The 20994-nt window shown below is 41.6% G+C and overlaps 1 protein-coding gene across 1 annotated transcript in view; it reads left to right on the top strand.

Annotated features, from left to right (window-relative positions):
• Positions 1–20994, top strand: part of iars1 (isoleucyl-tRNA synthetase 1) — a 168415-nt gene that overhangs the window by 109523 nt on the left and 37898 nt on the right. The window contains exons 26-30 of the mRNA XM_033037262.1: positions 4092–4266; positions 5083–5195; positions 8750–8845; positions 14476–14652; positions 19070–19190. Coding sequence (XP_032893153.1) covers positions 4092–4266; positions 5083–5195; positions 8750–8845; positions 14476–14652; positions 19070–19190 — 682 coding nt within the window. The remainder of the gene's footprint in view (positions 1–4091; positions 4267–5082; positions 5196–8749; positions 8846–14475; positions 14653–19069; positions 19191–20994) is intronic.

Genomic DNA, 20994 nt, shown 5'->3' with positions numbered 1-20994 from the left:
TGAATTGATCTATAGATTTGGTTTTGTGTGTGTGTGTGTGTGCGCGCATAAAACGATTCTCAAGTTATTACTGAAAATGTTCAAAAACCTGACAAGACCATATAACCATATAACAATTACAGCACGGAAACGGGCCATCTCGGCCCTACAAGTCCGTGCCGAACAACTTTTTTCCCTTAGTCCCACCTGCCTGCACTCATACCATAACCCTCCATTCCCTTCTCATCCATATGCCTATCCAATTTATTTTTAAATGATACCAACGAACCTGCCGCCACCAATTCCACTGGAAGCTCATTCCACACCGCTACCACTCTCTGAGTAAAGAAGTTCCCCCTCATGTTACCCCTAAACTTCTGTCCCTTAATTCTGAAGTCATGTCCTCTTGTTTGAATCTTCCCTATTCTCAAAGGGAAAAGCTTGATCACATCAACTCTGTCTATCCCTCTCATCATTTTAAAGACCTCTATCAAGTCCCCCCCTTAACCTTCTGCGCTCCAGAGAATAAAGACCTAACTTATTCAACCTATCTCTGTAACTTAGTTGTTGAAACCCAGGCAACATTCTAGTAAATCTCCTCTGTACTCTCTCTATTTTGATAATTGGGCGACCAAAATTGTACACCATACTCCAGATTTGGTCTCACCAATGCCTTGTACAATTTTAACATTACATCCCAACTTTTAATTTTAAAACGACTGTCTTTCGCTCATGACGTCACAACGGGTCTGCGTAGTGTCCCGTCTTCTTCGCGCTGCGAGTGACGTCACCCCCCCCAACCACTCCTCCCCCCCCTCCAGTTATTTAAAAGACGCAGAAAGAACGAGCAAGTCGGACCCTGTACTCGCCCTGGTTCGGAGCATGGCGGGGAGGTTGCTGCCACAGGCCGAGCTCGGCGATTGTACCTGGACCTGGGCAGAAGCGGAGCCTGGAGCTGGAGTGAGGGAGTATTGCGTTCGGGAACCAGCCCTCCCCTGTGACATCGCGCATCCCCCCCCCCCCATCTCTCAAACTGTACCCCCTCCCTCTCCGCTCCCTCTCTGCCCCCCCGCTCCCTCTCTGCCCCCCCACTCTGCCTCCCCCGCCCCCTCTGCCCCTGCCCGCCCTCTACCCCTGCCCTCCCTCTGCCCCTGCCCGCCCTCTGCCCCTGCCCTCCCTCTGCCCCTGCCCTCCCTCTGCCCCTGCCCTCTCTCTGTCCCTGCCCTCCCTCTGTCCCTGCCCTCCCTCTGCCCCTGCCCTCCCTCTGCCCCTGCCCGCCCTCTGCCCCTGCCCGCCCTCTGCCCCTGACCTCCCTCTGTCCCTGACCTCTCTCCCTCTCTAGCCGTGCATGCGAGTTGGGGGCTATGCATGAGTGGAGAGGGCAGGGATGGGGTAAAAGGAGCGAATGAATAATATTAATATAATATCAAGTGGGTGTGTATGTGTGGTGGTTAGTGTGTGTGTGTGTATGTGGGGGGGGGGGGGGGGTGCAAACAGGCCACAACCCCCCCCCCCCCCCCCTCCTGCTTGGTCTAGTCAACATTAAAATGTGGATGAAAAAGATGGTGGATCTGTATTGCCATTTATAAATTATTACTATTGCTATAATCCTAACTTTTGTCTCTGACATAGTTTGAACAGAATTCTATGAGGATATGCCGGTTGTGTCCAAAAATTATAGTGATGAAAGAGATTGTGGCATAATTCAAATTAATGCATTAGTGAAACAGATGAATATTTTGTTAAACTCTCGGGAAGTCTTGAAAAAAAGAATATTTATTTCATAGCCCAGGCCAATTAAAGGAGTTAAATATTTATAATTTCATAAGAAATCATCTCAACAAATAATATGGTTGCAAGCCACTTCATCAATTCCCCAACCATTCCCAGGCCACATGCGAGGCCACATGCAATCTGGAGAACGGCATCTCATCTTCTGCTTGGGTAACCTACAACCCAACAGCATGAACAGTTAAATTCTCCAAGTTTGGGTAACCTTCTCAACCCCCACCCCTGAATCTCTCTTCTTCTGATCTAACCAGGTCTTTTAATGCACATCTTTTTTCCCCATCACTCCATCTTCCCATCAACCCTCCCTCTTATTTCACATAGCACCCCTTGCCCTCCTTTCTTTTCAGTTTTTACTATCCCCAGCCCTGTTTTTTCTCCAGTTATCATCTCCAGCCTTTGCGGCCATCTCCACCCTCCCCTCCCCCACAGAGCCATTTATCTTTCAACTTTTCCTTTTGTGGATCCATCCATCACTTGCCAGCTCTTGCACCGCCCCTTCCACTTGCCTCTTTCTACCAGCTGTCTCCCCTTTACTTGAAGAAGGCGTCTGAACTTGGAATGGTGTCTGAACATTCCTTTCACCGATATTGCCTGACCCGCTGAGTTCCTCCAGCAGGATCGGTTTTGTTCAAGATCACAGAATCTGCAGTCTCTTGTGTTGCAACAAATAATGTGTTTTTTCATCTTTTTCTACTAAAATGTTGCACTTTCATTCATTTATCTAGAGAGCTAAAAAACACGTGTCTAAAACCATAATACCCTCTCCATTCCATCTAAAAGATTTGAAACTTTTGGGTCCAGATCTTGTTTAATGTTTGAATAAATATTGTAACACTTTAAGATTAAACAATCATTGTATTGATGAGTATATTCAAGGATAATCTGTCTCAAACTTAATTAAGCAGTTGGCCAAGTGTATGAGGGAATTAATTATGCAGTAAAAATACAGTGAGCTTTTGAACAGGAGGGCTTTTGTTCCCCAGTATATTCTAGTATTCATAATGTTAATTAATAGACAGGAAATAGAAGTGTGACAAGCTGTTGTTTATGGTATGTTATTTTCTGGAAGCCTGGTGGTTTTGTTTAAAACCAGAGTAATCATAATTTACTTTAAACAATCAAAATATACTTGAATTCATAATAATTTTAAGCATTCTTAAATTAAACATAGTTATTAAGGGTGAATTGTGGAACAATGGGCAACTTGTTCATTTTTTTCAGAAACTTGTTGTTCCACAGCAATAATCCCTTTTAACGTTTTATTTAAAATAAATCTGTTAACCTGATTTATGGTAGGTTTATCCTTTCGATCCTGGAACAAATGAACAAGATTAGTCAATTCAACCCTTAAACTGTGGTCTGGAATTTAATTACATCATAGCTGATGTGTGACCTTACTCTATTTACCTACTTCATATAGCACCAAAGTGTTCCCAAGCGGATTTTCATTGGCAACAAAGTAGTTTTTGCCAGCTACAGTAATACTACTCAAGAAAACATTTTGACAGCTACATAGATAGGAAAGGTTGAGAGGGATATGGTCCGAATGCCGAAAAAAATGGACTAGCTTTGATGGGGCATATTGGTTGGCCTAGACGAGTTGGCATAGATTTATTTTCTCTTTTCCATGCTGTCCTTTTTCAAGGAGAGGAAAAGTAAAAGAAAAATGCTCTTGTTCCTTTTGTATTATAAAATAGAAACTGTAATCATTCTCCTTGACAGTGTGCTCACTGATATCCCCATTGTGTCACCTGTTCCTGAATTAGTCGTTATTTATTGAGCCATGATTTAAAAAAAGTGATGGACAAGGAATAAATTATTGACCTTGTCAGGGAACTAACTTCATTTTGACTCCCTCCATATAACACACTGAAACCAAGTACAACATTTCTCAAAGGTGTAGGAAGAGTTAGTGATGTACAGTCTTAACTTTTTGTTGCCTTTCCCCACAGTGGAAAATTTTGATTCTGTTGTGGGGGGACGTTCGTGGTGAATTCTATAATGTGTTATGTCATTTTTCTGATTTTTTATTTTTCTATGGATGTACGGAAACTTTATTATTTCATTATTTCTTTTATGTAAAGCACTTTGGTTTCAACGTGAGTTGATTAAAACGTGCTATATGAATAAAATGTACTTAGGGTCAGATATTGATAGTTATTCATATATTTTGTATCAAAACCTATTGTTGGAAAAGCTAAATATGTAAATTAAAATATGTAAAATTATGTACAGTTTAAAAAAAAGGTATAACTAATACATTAAAGATCTAATGGCTGAAAATGTCTAATTAGTCACGACTGTTTTATAATTCCTCATAGGAACTAAATGTGCGTCAGCTGACATTGTCCACAGATAAAGACAAGTATGGCATTCGGCTTAAGGCAGAACCAGATAACATGGTGTTAGGAAAGCGCCTAAAGGGAGCATTTAAATCTGTTGCAGCCGCCATCAAGGGACTCCAGAGTGTACAATTGGAAGAATTCCAAAAGTCAGGTGAGTATTAGGAAACTATTGTCTTGCTATAACATGATGAAAAGTCCTCTCCTATTCAAACCCTAGTGTATGTGTCATCGCCATATTTTAAAAGAAAGAAAAATCATGTTGTAGTTTTTCTTCTAAGTTTTTATCCAAGTCAAGAACATTGGGACATAGGCAGTCAGTTAAAACTGAGATGATCATTAGAGGGTGGTGAATCTCTGGATTTCTGTATCCCAGAGTATTGTTGAGACTTGATCATTGGGTGTAGTTAAAGATGAACTGAATAAAGTTTTTTTTAATTTGAAGAAGTGCTATTGAAAAAGTGACACAGAAGAGGATATGAGGCCTTGGGCAGATCAGCCATGATCATATTAAATGACAGGGCAGGTTTGAGGAGCAAATGGCCGACTCCTGCCCTAATTTTCTTTATTCCTTGAGATGTACATTTAAGAAAAGTACTTTTCTTCGGTGAGCAAATTTACCAACACAAAATTTTGCTCAGAGCTGGCGAATTTCCTATTTTGTTTCATTTTTAACATCATGTTTAGTTTTAATTTTAACAGAGGTAAATCAGCTTAATCTATTCCTTTACCACTACTTTTCACAGTTTCAAGAACTGGTATTGAGGTCAGTTCCCAGTGCATCAATTTGTGGTACCAGCGAAAAGAAGCTGGTGATGCTAATCATTTCCATGGAAAAGTCAGTATGTAGTGAGCATGGTCAAGATTACAATTGGTGGAGTTCCAAAAGTCAAGAACTCGATGTCTATTTCTTGTCACAAATCAGTGGATGTGCTGGTGTGATCCTACATGCTCAGTGTTCTGTTAACAGGTTCCATAATTGTGGAAGGACATGAACTTCATGAGGAGGACTTGCGTCTTATGTATGCATTTGATGCAAGTACAGCAGGAAGCGCTCAGTATGAAGCTCATTCTGATTTTCAAGTAAGTGCTTTTTTACAAAGGAAAATATATACTGTATATTAATCAGTCACACCAGTGCAATTACAGTCGTGATATTGGTAACTTTGTACTTGGGACACTGTTTAGCTAGCCTTGGTTACCCGGTAAACGTTGTTTTCGGTATTCATCTACTCATGCACCATAAATTAGAGAGGGCAAAGGAAAGAGAGAGGGGGAAGTGGGGTATTACTTAAATTGATAAATAAATGTTCTTAGCAGATGAGAGGATTTTTTCTGGTGCAACTCCTTCCGAGATTGAATAATCTACTGGCTCCCAATTGTGTTGGCCTGGAATATGCAAATTATAGTTCATGGCAACCCCTGGTTTGGCCTACTAGCCCAAGCTCAGATATATTACTGCATAGAAAGGTCAGCGATGAGCACAATAAAACGACTTCAACTACTAAGTTCTATCATTGTAAACAGTGGAGTGTATGTCAGAAGTGTTAGGGGGTGGTGAGAAAGAGGAGATCTAGGGAAAGTAAAGGACCTCTCCACTTAGGCGATTTTTCAGCGGACTGCCTGCGACCTTCAAGCTCGAGGCTGTTGCTTCAACACGACTGAAAAAACGCTAACTAGAACGGCAACCGTCAGAGCCACACACACACACACACACACAGCAAAGCGGGGGCCAGGGAAAGTGGGGGAGCGCTGTCTGAAATTCACACGGTGCAAAGCCAAGGTGATACAAAGAAACATAGAAAATAGGTGCAGGAGGAGGCCATTCGGCCCTTCGAGCCAGCACCGCCATTCATTGTGATCATGGCTGATCGTCCCCTATCAAGAACCCGTGCCTGCCTTCTCCCCATATCCCTTGACTCCACTAGCCCCTAGAGCTCTATCTAACTCTCTCTTAAATCCATCCAGTGATTTGTCCTCCGCTGCCATCTGTGGCAGGGAATTCCATAAATTCACAACTCTCTGGGTGAAAATGTTTTTTCTCGCCTCAGTCTTAAATGACCTCCCCTTTATTCTAAAACTGTGGCCTCTGGTTCTGGACTCTCCCAACATTGGGAACATTTTTCCTGCATCTAGCTTGTCCAGTCCTTTTATAATTTTATATGTTACTAGACTAAGTGGGATCCGTTGGGTCCCATGTTCACACGGGAGGGCTGGTCTCCCGACGCAATATTCCACCTCTCCACCAATTCCAGTATTGGTGGCCAGTGGGGGGGGGGGGGGGGGCTTTCTGGAGCGCTGGTATGGGTGTTGTTGGCTGCAGAGGGCTACAGAGGGCTAGTGTGAACATTGTGGGCCAAATGGATTCTTGGGGTGGCAGCTCAGCCCCTCAAGCCTGATGTGCTGGCAGCTCACTCACGGCTGGTGGGCTGGCATTTGACTCACAGCTATTCCTTGAAATTCCATTTCAAGCAGAGTACTAGGCCACCAAATTCAAATCCATTTTCCTACCATTCAAGCAGGGTGCAAGGCCACCAAATTCAAGTGCAGTTTCTTACCTCTTCGAGCAGGGTGCAAGGTCACAAAATTCAAGTGCAGTTTCATACCACTTCAAGCAGGGTGCAAGGCAGTGCCTTTTCACTTCAACCCAAATCCCTCAAACAACCATTTGCAGGCAGTGCCTTTTCACTTCAACCCAAACCCCCCAAACAACCATTTGCAGGCAGTGCCATTTTACTTCAACCCAAACCTCCCAAACAACCATTTGCAGGCAGTGTCTTTTTACTTCAACCCAAACCTCCCAAACAACCATTTGCAGGCAGTGCCTTTTTACTTCAACCCAAACCCCTCAAACAACCTTTTGCAGGCAGTGCCTTTTTACTTCAAGCCAACAATATTTTCATTTTCAAACCACATTAAGGGCACTCACAGTTGAGTAGACATGTGTTCAGTGTTATTCAGAGCTCAGAGAGATGGCTTCTTCCAACTTGCAGAGACTGAGTGAGGCACACCACTTCCTGTTTTTATAGTCCCTTCCCCTCCCTCCAGCAGGGGCAGCAGAGAGAATGGCAATTAAAAAATATATATTAATATCTCCCTGATTTTTCATCGATGGGAAAAATCCTCTAGTCCAGGAAGGCAGAGGGGGGCTCTGAGCGAGGTGGCAAAAAATGACGGCCATAGGTGGCGACGTTCTCTCGGAAATCGCAGCACAGTGGGCCAAAAGCAGTCAAGATCAGACTTTTAGTAATATAGATGATAAGATATCCCCTCATCCTTCCAAACTCCAGTGAATACAAGCCTAGTCTTTTCAATCTTTCCTCATATGACAGTCCCATATGACAGACACATACCGGTATGAACAGGAAGGTTAAAGACGGCTAGCGCAGTGTATGGTAAGTCTTTTAAAGGAGGACTTTAAAGGAGGGGAGAAGGGAGGGTAGAAGGAGTAGAGACTTTTAAGAAGCCAGACAACTTTTAATAAGCCAGAGATACACAGCTGTGAAGTTTAGTGGGCATTTAACATTACCGGTCAGTTTTTTTCGGTTCTGAAAACTCGTGCTTACGTTTTTTTTCCCCCAATGAGCCAATGAAAATGCCCGGTCAGCAAAGGAGATTAACTAAAACTACCTACAGCGACTTGGTGACCCCAGTACCACTGCACCTACGACTACAAAAGTATCGATTTTCTCCATGGCGACCAATTCTTGGTCGCAGAAAATTTTTCAACATGAGGCCGCGACTAGTTACCACAATGCGGGAACTCCTATCGACCATGAAGGTGACTCACCAGAGACCACCTACGAACATGTGGCGACCTTGTGGCGAGCGCAGAGTCTCCTGCACTCGCAAATAAGGTCGCCTAAGCCCTTAAGATTGGTGAGGAAGGATGAATAAGAAATGTGACTGGAGAGATTACTACAAGGGGGAGGTCATTCTTCTGAGTACTGTGTACAGATTACGTTATCAGAACGTTCAACTGAACTGGGAGGCACAATGGTGCTGCGTTAGTCCTGCTACTTTACAGCGGCAGAGACCCAGGCTTGATCCTGACTACGGGTGCAGTCTGTATGGATTTGGTTCTTTCTCCATGTGACCGCAAGAATTTCCTCACACCCTCCAAAGAGACGTACAGATTTGTCGATCGATTGGCTTCTGTAAATTTGTAAATTGCCCCTAGTGTGTCGGATAGTGCTAGTGCACAAGGTGATCACTGGTCGGCACGGACAGGGTGGGCCAAAGCGCCTGTTGCCTCTCTAGTCTAAAGTGAGATAACTGGTGATGGGCGATTGCACAGTATTATTGATGGAATCTCTAGCATGTTAATTAGAACCCCAAATATCATCGATGAATTGCTCCCTTAAATACTGGAGATACAAATTTTGATCTCTTAATTCTCTTTATTATGAAAAGGAGGAAAATTCCTGGTGTTAATCTTCACTTTCACTATTAACACTATTGCAGCTTGTTTGAGGAATGTATTAAAATTGTTCCCTTCTGTTTCAGAACTCTAAAGCATTAAATGGAAAGGTTTTCTCAGACTTCACTATGATCTAATATACTTTACTTGTTTCATTTGATAGTGTGGAGTGTCAGCATTTTGAATAATTTTTCAAAAGGCTTTTACATTTTTTCAGGCTTTGGTTCTTTTAGATGTCACACCCGACCAATCAATGGTGGATGAAGGAGTGGCAAGAGAAGTTATAAATCGTATCCAAAAGCTTCGGAAAAAGGCAAGTTCAGTCTACCTTTAAAGAGTCACCTATCTTTTGAAAATCTATAATCAAACAGGTGCTCAACCACTCAGCAAGTCAGGCAACATTGGTGGAAATAGAGGCAGGTTTAACATTTTAGTTGAAGATCTAACGACAGGCTTTCAACCAAAATGATAACCGTTTCTCTTTCTCCTGATGATGTCATATCTGAGTTTCCAACATTGTCTTTGTAATCATCTTCTGCCTTCCTACATTTTGAATTTTTGCTAAAGTACAATTCCATGCATACCCGGGGTGGAAATATGACCTTCATTTCTATCAGGCGCACAATATTGTAGAGCGTGAACATTTGACTGCTTTTGTTAATATATTTTGTTGATGTCAGAGCATAGGCACTGCTATTTTGCACATCAAATGCAAGTGACAGAGACTCATTTCTATCCAGAGGTATTCTGTAGATTTTCACCAAACTAACTCTTTTCCTGTGTGAGTCAAGATGGTTAATATTGGCAGACTGTATAGATGTGCACCACAGCAGATCTCGGTTCTCTCCATAGCTGAAAACCCACAGCACAAGCAGTGCTGATATTTTTTTTTCCTCACCTGCCTCATTTTCTTACTCCCAAACTCAATTTAACCTCGAGCTGCTGAAGCTAATTTTAAGTTATGGCTGCTGCCGAGGTAGCTAAGAACAGAGTTAAGATTCTCATAATTTGTCTGTCTACTTTACATAGCCACTAATTTAGATAATCCATCAGCTTTCATTTTTAAACCTGAGGTTCTTCATGCTCAATTGGTGGTGTTATAATAGTGAGGTGACTGCAGACACATGATGTTGATTCACTAAATTCCTTCTGGAATAAAAACATAGAATTAAAAAAAAATGCTTTTATTGCTCATCAAATGTGAATGCATCTGCCTTTTCCCTGCCCCAGCATTTGGAATTCTCTATCACAAAATACTGCAATTCAGCCATCACTGATAGATTCATGGCACTAAGGGAATGGAAGGATTATGGACATAGGACAAAATTCAAGTTGATCTTGAGCATTTGCTCTGATCAACTTGAAAGCAAAGTGGACTTGGAACGTTCTGGACACCTCCTACTTATGCAGAGTACTGCCCTGCCGACTACAAATTCAGAAGGTTCAGAATATACTTGTGTATCACGTGTTCTTACGAAACTGGGTGACAGTTCCTATTAACTTGCCAAAATCTCTAGCATGTGCAGGAAAAAGATAAGTCGTAAATTTTTCTCAGCTTCTAAATGTATTACATTTTTCATTACCCATTGCAGATAATTGAATTTTGCTATAAATATTAGTTATATTTCCCCATAATAATTCTGTAAAATTTGTGAATGACCAGTTGTGATTTTTGATCTATTAAATTGATCTACCAAATTAATAAATTAGCAGTTATCAATATGTCATTTAAAAGAAACACTCGAGGGCTCAAAAGAATTTCCTGTTTTAAACCCTTTTTGCAGCTTTTTGCTAAGAGTAAAAATTGGAAGTGTCAGTCAGAGTTAGCTTGTATCCAGTGGACAGTCTCTGTCAGCTCATTTTCTGTTTTCCTGGAGGGCAAATAATGATTGGTGCCCGAGAAGTTGAAGGAACTGTCAAAATATAGGCCAGGTAGTGCAAAACATGAAAACCCCAGATGATTAAGTCATGATGAACTCACAGTTTTATTAAAGTGGATTATTCAATCAATCTTAGTGCTACAAATTGAATGCCACAATTCTATTGATCTGATTACCTGTATCCTAATTGTAGATTTTTGGCAGCACTACTTTTTGAGTTTACTAAATTAAATGTCACAGTTAATGTTTTATCTTCCATATCATAGTAATAATTACTGAAACTTGTTCGGTAATGGTCAATAAGGGGCGGCATAGTGGCGCAGCAGTATAGTCACTGCCTTACAGCGCCAGACACCTGGGTCCCGGGTTCGATCCTAACTACGGGTGCTGCTGTACGGAGTTTGTACTTTCTCCCCATGACCTGCTTGGGTTTTCTCCGAGATTTTTGGTTTTCTCCCATACAAGTTTGTAGGTTAATTGGCTTGGTATAAAATGTAAATTGTCCCGAGTAGCATAGTGTTAATGTGCAGGGATCGATGGGTGGGCCGAAGGGCCTGTTTCCACGTTATATCTCTAAACGAAGCTAAACTAAATAGCAGTTGTTAAAATGTCCTTATTTTGTTTGAAGTCTTGTTAAATTATGTGTACTTTTTCAGAATATTCAGCATAGAACATTCTGAAAAGTTAACGAATAATTATTTAGTACTTATGTATGTACAAAATTGAATGTACCTATTCAGAGTAGAAAATAATTATATTCCAACTAGAGACGAAGACATTTTGAGATTATTTTCCTATCTTAATTTTTATCTGATATATCGTTTTTATCTTCTTGTTTCCAATTACCTAGTCAAGTTAATATTCTGTAAGTTTAATGAGTGATTTTAAAGCTGATAAATGAACTTACTATTGCCATGGCATTGTTGCATTTTATTGATTGGTTTTGAATTTTGAACTGAAGCAAGAATATGAAAACCTAGTCGATGTCCCAATTATATTTTTGCTGTTCCTTGATGTAATGTTGACATGTTTTGTTTCTACCTGTCATGGAGGTAATTGTATTGAAACCTTCAATTTTGTTTGTTCTGTTCTGATCCTTTAAAGTTGATACTTGGATAGATGGAAATCATTCTATTTGTTCAACATGTAGAGTGCATCATCGTATTCCAATACTATTTATTGACTGTATTCAGAAAATAAGCAATTTCCCAATGATGCACACTATTTGCCAATTTACAGAGTATACAGTTTTGTGCGCTTCGTGCTGGTTGGCTTTGTGAGATCAAGCACTTTTAATTCCTTATGAGCCTACTGTCATTCCATTATGCATCACATTGTTTGTAGGCTGTGGGCCGAGCCTCAAAAATGTGTCTAGAAATCCATTTTCGTGTCCCATGTCTCGGAACAACATGAAATTTTACACAGATTTAGATGAAATATAATTGAGAAGGAAGTCATAACTCGTCAGTGCCAAAAGTTGCACATTAATTAATTAAACTAATAAGAAAATGAGATCGGAAAAGTAAGCGCCATCTAGTGTCCAATGCCCTTATTACACCATGGGGAGCCTATTTCTGTGTTGCAGTCTATTTAAACTATATATTATGCCATCTATATATATATATATATGACGTGAATATGACAGTAATCATATATAATTATGTATAATTGCATTCTATAAAAATAATATAATGAACTAATCTTCTTGAATTTTTTGAAGAAGTTACTAGTGAAATTGATGAGGGTAAAGCGGTGGATGTTGTCTATATGGACTTCAGTAAGGCCTTTGAAAAGATTCCACATGGAAGGTTGGTTAAGAAGGTTCAATTGTTGGGTATTAATAGTGGAGTAGCAAGATGGATTCAACAGTGGCTGAATGGGAGATACCAGAGAGTAATGTTGGATGGCTGTTTGTCAGGTTGGAGGCCGGTGACTAGTGGGGTGATTCAGGGATCTGTGTTGGGTCCACTGTTGTTTGTCATATACATCAATGATCTGGATAATGGTGTGGTAAATTGGATTAGTAAGTATGCAGATGATCCTAAGATAGGTGGTGTTGTGGATAATGAAGTAGATTTTCAAAGTCTACAGAGAGATTTAGGCCATTTGGAAGAGTGGGCTAAAAGATGGCAGATGGAGTTTAATGCTGATGTGTGCGGTGCTACATCTTGACAGGACAAATCAAAATAGGACGTATATGGTAAATGGTAGCGAATTGAGGAATGCAGTTGAACAGAGGGATCTAGGCATAACTGTGCATAGTTCCCTGACGGTGGAATCTCATGTAGATAGGGTGGTAAAGAAAGCTTTTGGTGTGCTGGCCTTTATAAATCAGAGCATTGAGTATAGAAGTTGGGATGTAATGTTAAAATTGTACAAGGCATTGGTGAGACCAATTCTGGAATCTGATGTACAATTTTGGTCGCCAAAATATAGGAAAGATGTCAACAAAATAGAGAGAGTACAGAGGAGATTTACTAGAATGTTGCCTGGGTTTCAGCACCTAAGTTACAGAGAAAGGTTGAACAAGATAGGTCTTTATTCTTTGGAGCGCAGAAGGTTAAGGGGGGACTTGATAGAGGTCTTTAAAATTATGAGAGGGATATACAGAGTTGACGTGGATAAGCTTTTTCCATTGAGAGTAGGGAAGATTCAAACAAGAGGACATGATTTGAGAATTAAGGGACGGAAGTTTAGGGGTAACATGAGGGGGAACTTCTTTACTCAGAGAGTGGTAGCTGTGTGGAATGAGCTTCCAGTGGAAGTGGTGAAGACAGGTTCGATTTTATCATTTAAAAATAAATTGGATAGGTATATAGACGGGAAAGGTATGGCGGGTTATGGTCTGAGTGCAGGTAGATGGGACTAGGTGAGAGTAAGTGTTCGGCACGGACTAGAAGGGCCGAGATGGTCTGTTTCCGTGCTGTAATTGTTATATGGTTATAATGGTGAGGTTTTTTTTTGAATGAGACTGCCGCAGAGGTCCTCTTGAACCAGCCTAATTAATAGGTCAGGGCAGTTCTTCTGGGTTACCCCATTTACTGAACCCCACTGACTGCCAGTGTGCAGAGTGGGGGTCACGGCCATAGTGGGATTGGGGCAGTGCCAGGCTGGGGGAAGGCTAAGGCAGGAAAATGCCTCCTAACCCTAACATCCTCCCCCCCCCCCCCCCCAGAGCTGCCCACGGCTGGAGCTGGAGCCACTTTGGGACCGGCTGCGGGCTCCGTACTGTGGCCCCGCAGCGCGTCCACCTCGGCCAGCATGCCCTACTGGTGGTGGTGCTGGTGGGGGGCAGCACTGCCTTGCACGTCGCCCGGGCCACCTTCAGCACCCAGATAGTGCCGGCTCCATCTGTCCGCCCGCTCGCTTGCTGCAACACCGGCCGGCCGGTTGACAGCCCGACTGACTCCTTGCAGCACTCACCTCCCGGATGCCCGGCCCAACCTGCAGCTACCGGCGGAGGCCCGGCCCAAGGCTCACCACCGACGGCCCGACCGACAGATTGACAGACAGACAGACTGACCCTAATCCTAACCCTAGCTCTCCATTTGTTATTTATCATTTTTATTTACCAGTACACATTATAACATTATAAAGATAAATCAAATGAAAAAAAATGATCAGCAAGGTTAGCATTACCTTTATCCGTGGAAACCTTGCTAATGCTATTGAGGTAATGAGGAGGCAGCCATGATCCCAGCGTCCTCGCTGCCTAGCGACCATAAAACAAAGCACGGGATTGGCCAATTTGCGTCCGACCTCAATGTCAAACGTACATTGATTGGGCAATTATTACTCAAAAAATTTGAGGTTTTTCTCATATTTCTTAAAAATGTGCAGGCTTTGGTCTTGACGAGTTTCAGGTATGATTTACATAATATTTTTACATAATATGTTAAAAATTCAGGTAGTTCTGTGAGTTGGGTGTCAAAACTAAACGAAAAAGCTCCTCGGCCCACAGCCTATTCTCAATCTACAACATTTTTCAAGGATATTATTATCAAATTGATACAATAATGCTTGCTATCAATAACATTGTGTTTTATAAAATTTACACTTACAGGCTCATCTTGTGCCCTCAGACGAGATCACAATATATTACAGTTCCCAACCAACAGGAGAATATTTGGATAACGTTATTAAGAATCACACTGATTTTATCTTGGGAACTGTGAAATCCTCTCTGAAGCTCTATCCAGTACCAAATTCTGCTGAAATGATTATACAAGAAAAAACACAGGTAAATCGTCAAACTCCGTTCCTGTCGTGGATAAATTAATCATGGGAACGCGATCCTTTAGATATATTTGGTTATAATATTATCCTGTTTACTGTTTGCTCATAAAGTAGTGATTCATCATTGGGCTCTAGATTCTTTTTTTTAAAACAGTGATGGAGAAAGTAACTTCAATAACAATCAACAGGAGATGTTGAGAGAGATTATAGAGTCTAGACGATCTGTGATCTCATGAAGAAGGTGTTGGCTCACACTCATGGTGTCAAACAGGGCGAGGGCAGCCTTGAGCCTTCATCTCGATATTGAGCAACCACACTGCTCAACCTGGCCTACCCAATACTAGCTTCACAGAAAGCCATTCCATACAGAGCTATGGGGTTGTTAGATCTGTTAGATCTGCACAGGGTACCAGGACCACATTACATGGTAACAGGAAGGGCAGGCATTCATGCCGGGTTCCTGGCACAGTACTAATTTCAATAACTTCTCTCTACCTATAGTCCCATAATGATCCCTTTCAACGCTGATTCCATTAGCTTTTTTAATTCCTGGGAATATGTCCTACTTTCTAAGCAAGATAGATATCAGTGTATATTTGGCAGAAGGAGCAGAGCATGCCTAATTCTCTTGAATATCTCTCCTGACATTTACCTTGATAGGATTTGGCTAGTCAGTTTACTCAATGAATGCAAACTCATTTGCATGGTACACATGTAAAGAACAATCTGTGCTTTGTTTAGTGGATTTTAAAATGATTTTTATGCAATTAGTAAGATGTATTTAATTGCTAACTTTTACTAGTTTACAGGAAATTAGCTCTTTTATATTGTGATCCTGCCTCTTTGATTAACACAGGAGAGGGAATTTATTACACCCAGTATTTAGCTATTGACAGAAGAGTGGGTAAAGTGAGACTTTTTCTGAATTGCATACTTTTTCTGAATTGCATTAGACCCAGTAGAAAGAAAATTAGAAACCTTTCAGGTGTTTCTGTTTTAATGCCAATCAATTTATGTTCATCAGTGATAGGAGCAGAATTAGGCCAGTCGGACTGTCAAGTTTACTCCACCATTCAATCATGTCTGATTCCATCTTTCCCTCTTAATCCCGTTCTGCCTTCTCCCCATAACCCCTGACACTGGTACTAATCAAGAATCTATCTGCTTTAAAAATATCCATTGACGATCTCCACAGCCTTTTTTGACAATTAATTCCACATATTCACCACCGTCTGACTAAAGAAATTCTAAGGCTTTGAGCTCTGGTCTTACTTTCCCACTAGTGGAAACATCCTCTCTACATCCACTCTATCCAGGCCTTTCACTATTTAATCATTGAGAGAGAGAGAGAGAGAGAGAGAGAGAGAGAGAGAGAGAGAGAGAGAGAGAGAGAGACAGAGAGAAAATGGGGAATTATAGACCAGTTAGCCTTACATCGATAGTGGGAAAGATGCTTGAGTCGATTATTAAAGATGGTATAGCAGCACCTTTGGAAAGCAGTGACAGGCTCGGTCAAAGTCAGCATGGATTTATGAAGGGGAAATAATGCCTGACTAATCTTCTGGAATTTTTTGAGGATGTAACTAGTAGAATGGATAAGGGATAGCCAGTGGATGTGCTGTATCAGGACTTTCAAAAAGCCTGTGACAAAGTCCCACACAAGAGATTAGTGTGCAACATTAGAGCACATGGTATTGGGGGCAGGGTATTGACATGGATAGAAAACTGATTGGTAGACAGGAAGCAAAGAGTAGGAATTAACGGGTCCTTTTCAGAATGGCAGGCAGTGACTAGTGGGGTGCCGCAAGGCTCGGTGCTGAGACTCCAGTTATTTACAATATATATTTCCGAATTAGATATAACATCTCCAAGTTTGCGGGTAGCACAAACCTGGGTGACTTGGATAGGTTGGGTGAGTGGGCAGATGTAGTATAATGTGGATAAATGTGAGGTTATCCACTTTGGTGGCAAGAACAGGAAGGCAGATTATTATCTGAATGGTGTCAGATTAGGAAAAGGGGAGGTACACACAACCTGGGTGTACTTGTATATCAGTCACTGAAAGTAAGCATGCAGGTAATAATAATAATAATGGATGGGATTTATATAGCGCCTTTCTAATACTCAAGGCGCTTTATATCGCATTATTTATTCACTCCTCAGTCACACTCGGTGGTGGTAAGCTACTTCTGTAGCCACAGCTGCCCTGGGGCAGACTGACGGAAGCGTGGCTGCCAATCTGCGCCTACGGCCCCTCCGACCACCACCAATCATTCACACACAGGCAAAGGTGGGTGAAGTGTCTTGCCCAAGGACACAACGACAGTATGCACTCCAAACGGGATTCGAACCGGCTACCTTCCGGTTGCCAGCCGAACACTTAGCCCATTGTGCCATCTGTCGTCCCGACATCCCACAGCAGGCAGTGAAGAAAGCTAATGGCATGTTGGCCTTCATTGCGAGAGGATTTGAATTTAGGAGGAAGGAGGTCCTACTGCAGTTGTACAGGGCTCTGGTGAGACCGCACCTGGAGTATTGTGTGCAATTTTGGTCTCCTAATTTGAGGAAGAACATTATTGCTATTGAGGGAGTGCTGCGTAGGTTCATCAGGTTAATTCCCGGGATGGGGGAAATATGGTGAAAGAATGGGTCGACTGGGCTTGTATTCACTGGAATTTAGAAGGATGAGAGGGGAACATAGAAACATATAAAATTGTTAAGGGTTGGTCAAGCTAGATGCAGGAAAAATTATCCCGATGTTGGGGGAGTCCAGAACCAGGGGACACAGTTTAAGAATAAGGGGTAGGCCATTTAGTACTAAGATGAGGAAAGATTTCTTCACCCAGAGAATTGTGAATCTGTGGAATTCTCTGCCACAGAAGGCAGTGGAGACCGATTCACTGGATGTTTTCAAGAGAGTTAGATTTAGCTCTTCGGGCTAAAGGAATCAAGGGATATGGGGAAAAAGCCCATATTTTATGGGGCCCACCGATTTTAGGCGATCAGCCATGATCATATTGAATGGTGGTGCAGGCTGGACGGGCACCTATTTTTCTGTTTCATTAAAGATATCCTTTATCAAGTACTACTATTTTGAAAAACCCCCAGAAAGTACAGGAAACACATGGGCAGGACCTACACAGTGAATGGTCGGCCTCTGGGGAATGTTGTAAAGCACAGGGATCTAAGAGTGCAGATACATAGTTAATTGAAAGTGGCACCGTGGGTAGATAGGATGATCAAAAAGGCTTTTGGCACATTGGCCCTCATCAGTCAGAGTATTGATTATAGAAGTTAAGAGGTCAGGTTGCAGTTATATAAGGTGTTGGTGAGGCAGTGTTTAAAGTATTGTGTTCAGTTCTGGGCACCATGTTAAAGGAAAAATGTTGTCAAGCCAAAAAAGGTGCAGAGAAGATTTCCCATGATGTTGCCAAAACTAGAGGACCTGAGGTATAGGAAGAGGTTAAGCAGTGTAGGACACTATTCATTGGAGCGCAGGAGAATGAGGGGTGATCTAATAAAGTTGTACAAAATCATGAGAGGAATAGATCGGGTAGACGAACACAGTCTCTTCCCCGAGTAGGGGAACCAAGAACCAGAGATCATAAGTTTAAAGTGAGGGGGGAAAGATTTAATAGGAAACTGAGGGGTAACTTATTCACACAGACGGTGGTGGGGGTATGGAATGAGCTGTCAGAGGAGGTAGTTAAGGCAGGTAATATTGCAACATTTCAGAAACATTTGGACAGGTACATGGATAGGACAGGTTTAGAGGGATCTGGGTCAAACGCAGGCAGGTGGGACAAGTGAAGACAACATGTTGGGTGGTGTGGACAAGGTGGGTGCAAGGGCCTGTTTCCACGCTGTAAGACCCTATGACTCGGCACATCACGCACCATCTGTGGGAAGAGAAATAGAGTTAAAGATTTAGAATAGGTATCTGTAACCTAAATTGTTAACACAGTTTCTTCCATAGATGCTGCCTAATCATTGAATGTTTCCAGCATTTTCGTTTCTGTTTCAGATTTCTAGAATCTGTATTTTTTAATATTTTAGAGAAACTTTGAACCAACCTGCTTGCCAGTGTAAAATATTCTGACACACATGCACAGAAATATTATTAAATAATTTTTTTTAGTAACGATTATTGATCATTGGAATTTGGCTTCTCACAATGTTGCCTTTTTGAAGGGAATTATTAATGATAGTGGAGAATGTTGAAAGCTGAAAATCATGCTGGAAGTTGCAGTAAGAATTCTGCAGATAGATTTGTTCATTTGCACTTGATGCTGGAGCATTGACCACCTACTAGGATCCCATCCAAACATTGCAGGAACCTATTATCCGAAAACAAATTGAATGGGCAGACAGCAGTTTTAACAACCATTTCTGTCTAACCGTTTTTCTTCTTTTGTCATTAGTTGAAGGGCTCAAACCTGGATTTGACTCTTGTGAAAGGAACCTCGGAAGTTGGTGCTTTACCTTTGGGCCTTAACTGTGCATATGTTAACGTCAAGGTTTCTGTGGATGGTAAAAAGCAGGGTAAGGCAAGCAACATCATAATTAAGATTATAGTTCTATCAATATACACTACAATTGACATTATTGTTTAAATTTATGGGTGACAATGCTTTGTCATGCTTTGGAACTCGTCAACAGGAAATAGAAAAGCTTTATTTTGCTCACTTGCAAGATTCACCACTGCACCACTGATTATCCATATAAAAATAGGAAATAGTTGTAAAGGAAATAGGTGGTGCACAAAAATGCTGGAGAAACTCAGTGGGTGCAGCAGCATCTATGGAGCAAAGGAAATAGGCAACGTTTCGGGCCGAAAGCGCCCGAAACGTTGCCTATTTCATTCGCTCCATAGATGCTGCTGCACCCGCTGAGTTTCTCCAGCATTTTTGTGTACCTTCGATTTTCCAGCATCTGCAGTTCCTTCTTAAACACAAGGTGGCTTCTTTGGTGAATTTCTGATCAGCATAAAATCAGTTATGTCAGTGGCCATTAGCCAGACTCCCTTGAAATGTGGGGTATTGCGGTGATTCACATGATCCTTGCTATAATAAGTTGGTCGTGAGGCAAATTTATATCTGCTATTGGACTTTGATAAAGAGTTTATTAATACAACTGCAACTAGGAAAGCAAGTTGCCATCAGATATTATATCGTCAGTGTTGTGATCAAGAGGATAAGGCCATTTTACGTTGACATTTTATATTTCCTTTACTGTTGATTTGTTTGTAGTTCCTGCATGCCTAGTTAAGTCTGAAACATATTTTCCAGTGATCAAAACATTATAACTATTATGGGCAGACAAGAGTATATCCCTAGGTACACAAAATTGCTGGGGAAACTCAGCGGGTGCAGCAGCATCTATGGAGCGAAGGAAATAGGCGACGTTTCGGGCCGAAACCCTTCTTCAGACTGATGGGGGGTGGGAGAAAGAAGGAAAGATGGTTTCCTTCTTTCTCCCACCCCCCATCAGTCTGAAGAAGGGTTTCGGCCCGAAACGTCGCCTATTTCCTTCGCTCCATAGATGCTGCTGCACCCGCTGAGTTTCCCCAGCAATTTTGTGTACCTTCGATATTCCAGCATCTGCAGTTCCCTTTTGAACACAAGAATATATCCCTTTCAGTTTAAGTTAACCTCAAAGAATTGGAACAGAGTTGACCCTGCCAGAAACCTTGATAATCTGTTTCCTGACCCAGCTCAGATCATGTTATTTTAGGTTATAATATTAATCAACTAATCTTGTTTATAAATTATGTGTAGAGAAGCAGACATAATTTAGATGCATATCAGCAACCCCAAATGCATTTATTGCAGGAGTTTAACTAACAAAATGCACGCAATGATGAACATCCTAATATTCATTCTGTCGTTACTTGTCAAATTAGCTTGAGCGAAGAAAGAAGAATCTCATAGGAACTGTAAGGTCAGCTTAAGTGATGTGGCTTCATCCAGGGCTAGATTGTGGTCTCCATATTAAACATATGAAAAACTAGGATCACAAACAATTTCCACATCTGAACTTCTCTTAAGATTGATTTGGAGTCTTGTTTATTGATAGGATTCTGCGTATGATAGAAGTTTTGTTCTTACTGTAAAATACTAAGTAAATGTAATCTACTTAATGACCTACTGAAAGGTGAAAGGATTATCTGACTGTTCTTGAGTTTCCAACTCTGTCAGATAACAACATGTAGTTGTTTACATAGAAACATAGAAATTAGGTGCAGGAGTAGGCCATTCGGCCCTTCGAGCCTGCACCGCCATTCAATATGATCATGGCTGATCATCCAACTCAGTATCCCGTACCTGCCTTCTCTCCATACCCTCTG

Source organism: Amblyraja radiata, chromosome 18 (genome assembly GCF_010909765.2).
Source record: "Amblyraja radiata isolate CabotCenter1 chromosome 18, sAmbRad1.1.pri, whole genome shotgun sequence".
In the NCBI taxonomy this organism is placed as follows: Eukaryota; Metazoa; Chordata; class Chondrichthyes; order Rajiformes; family Rajidae; genus Amblyraja; species Amblyraja radiata.
Note: the sequence above shows the minus strand (reverse complement) of the source record. Positions and strands in the feature narration are given on the sequence as shown.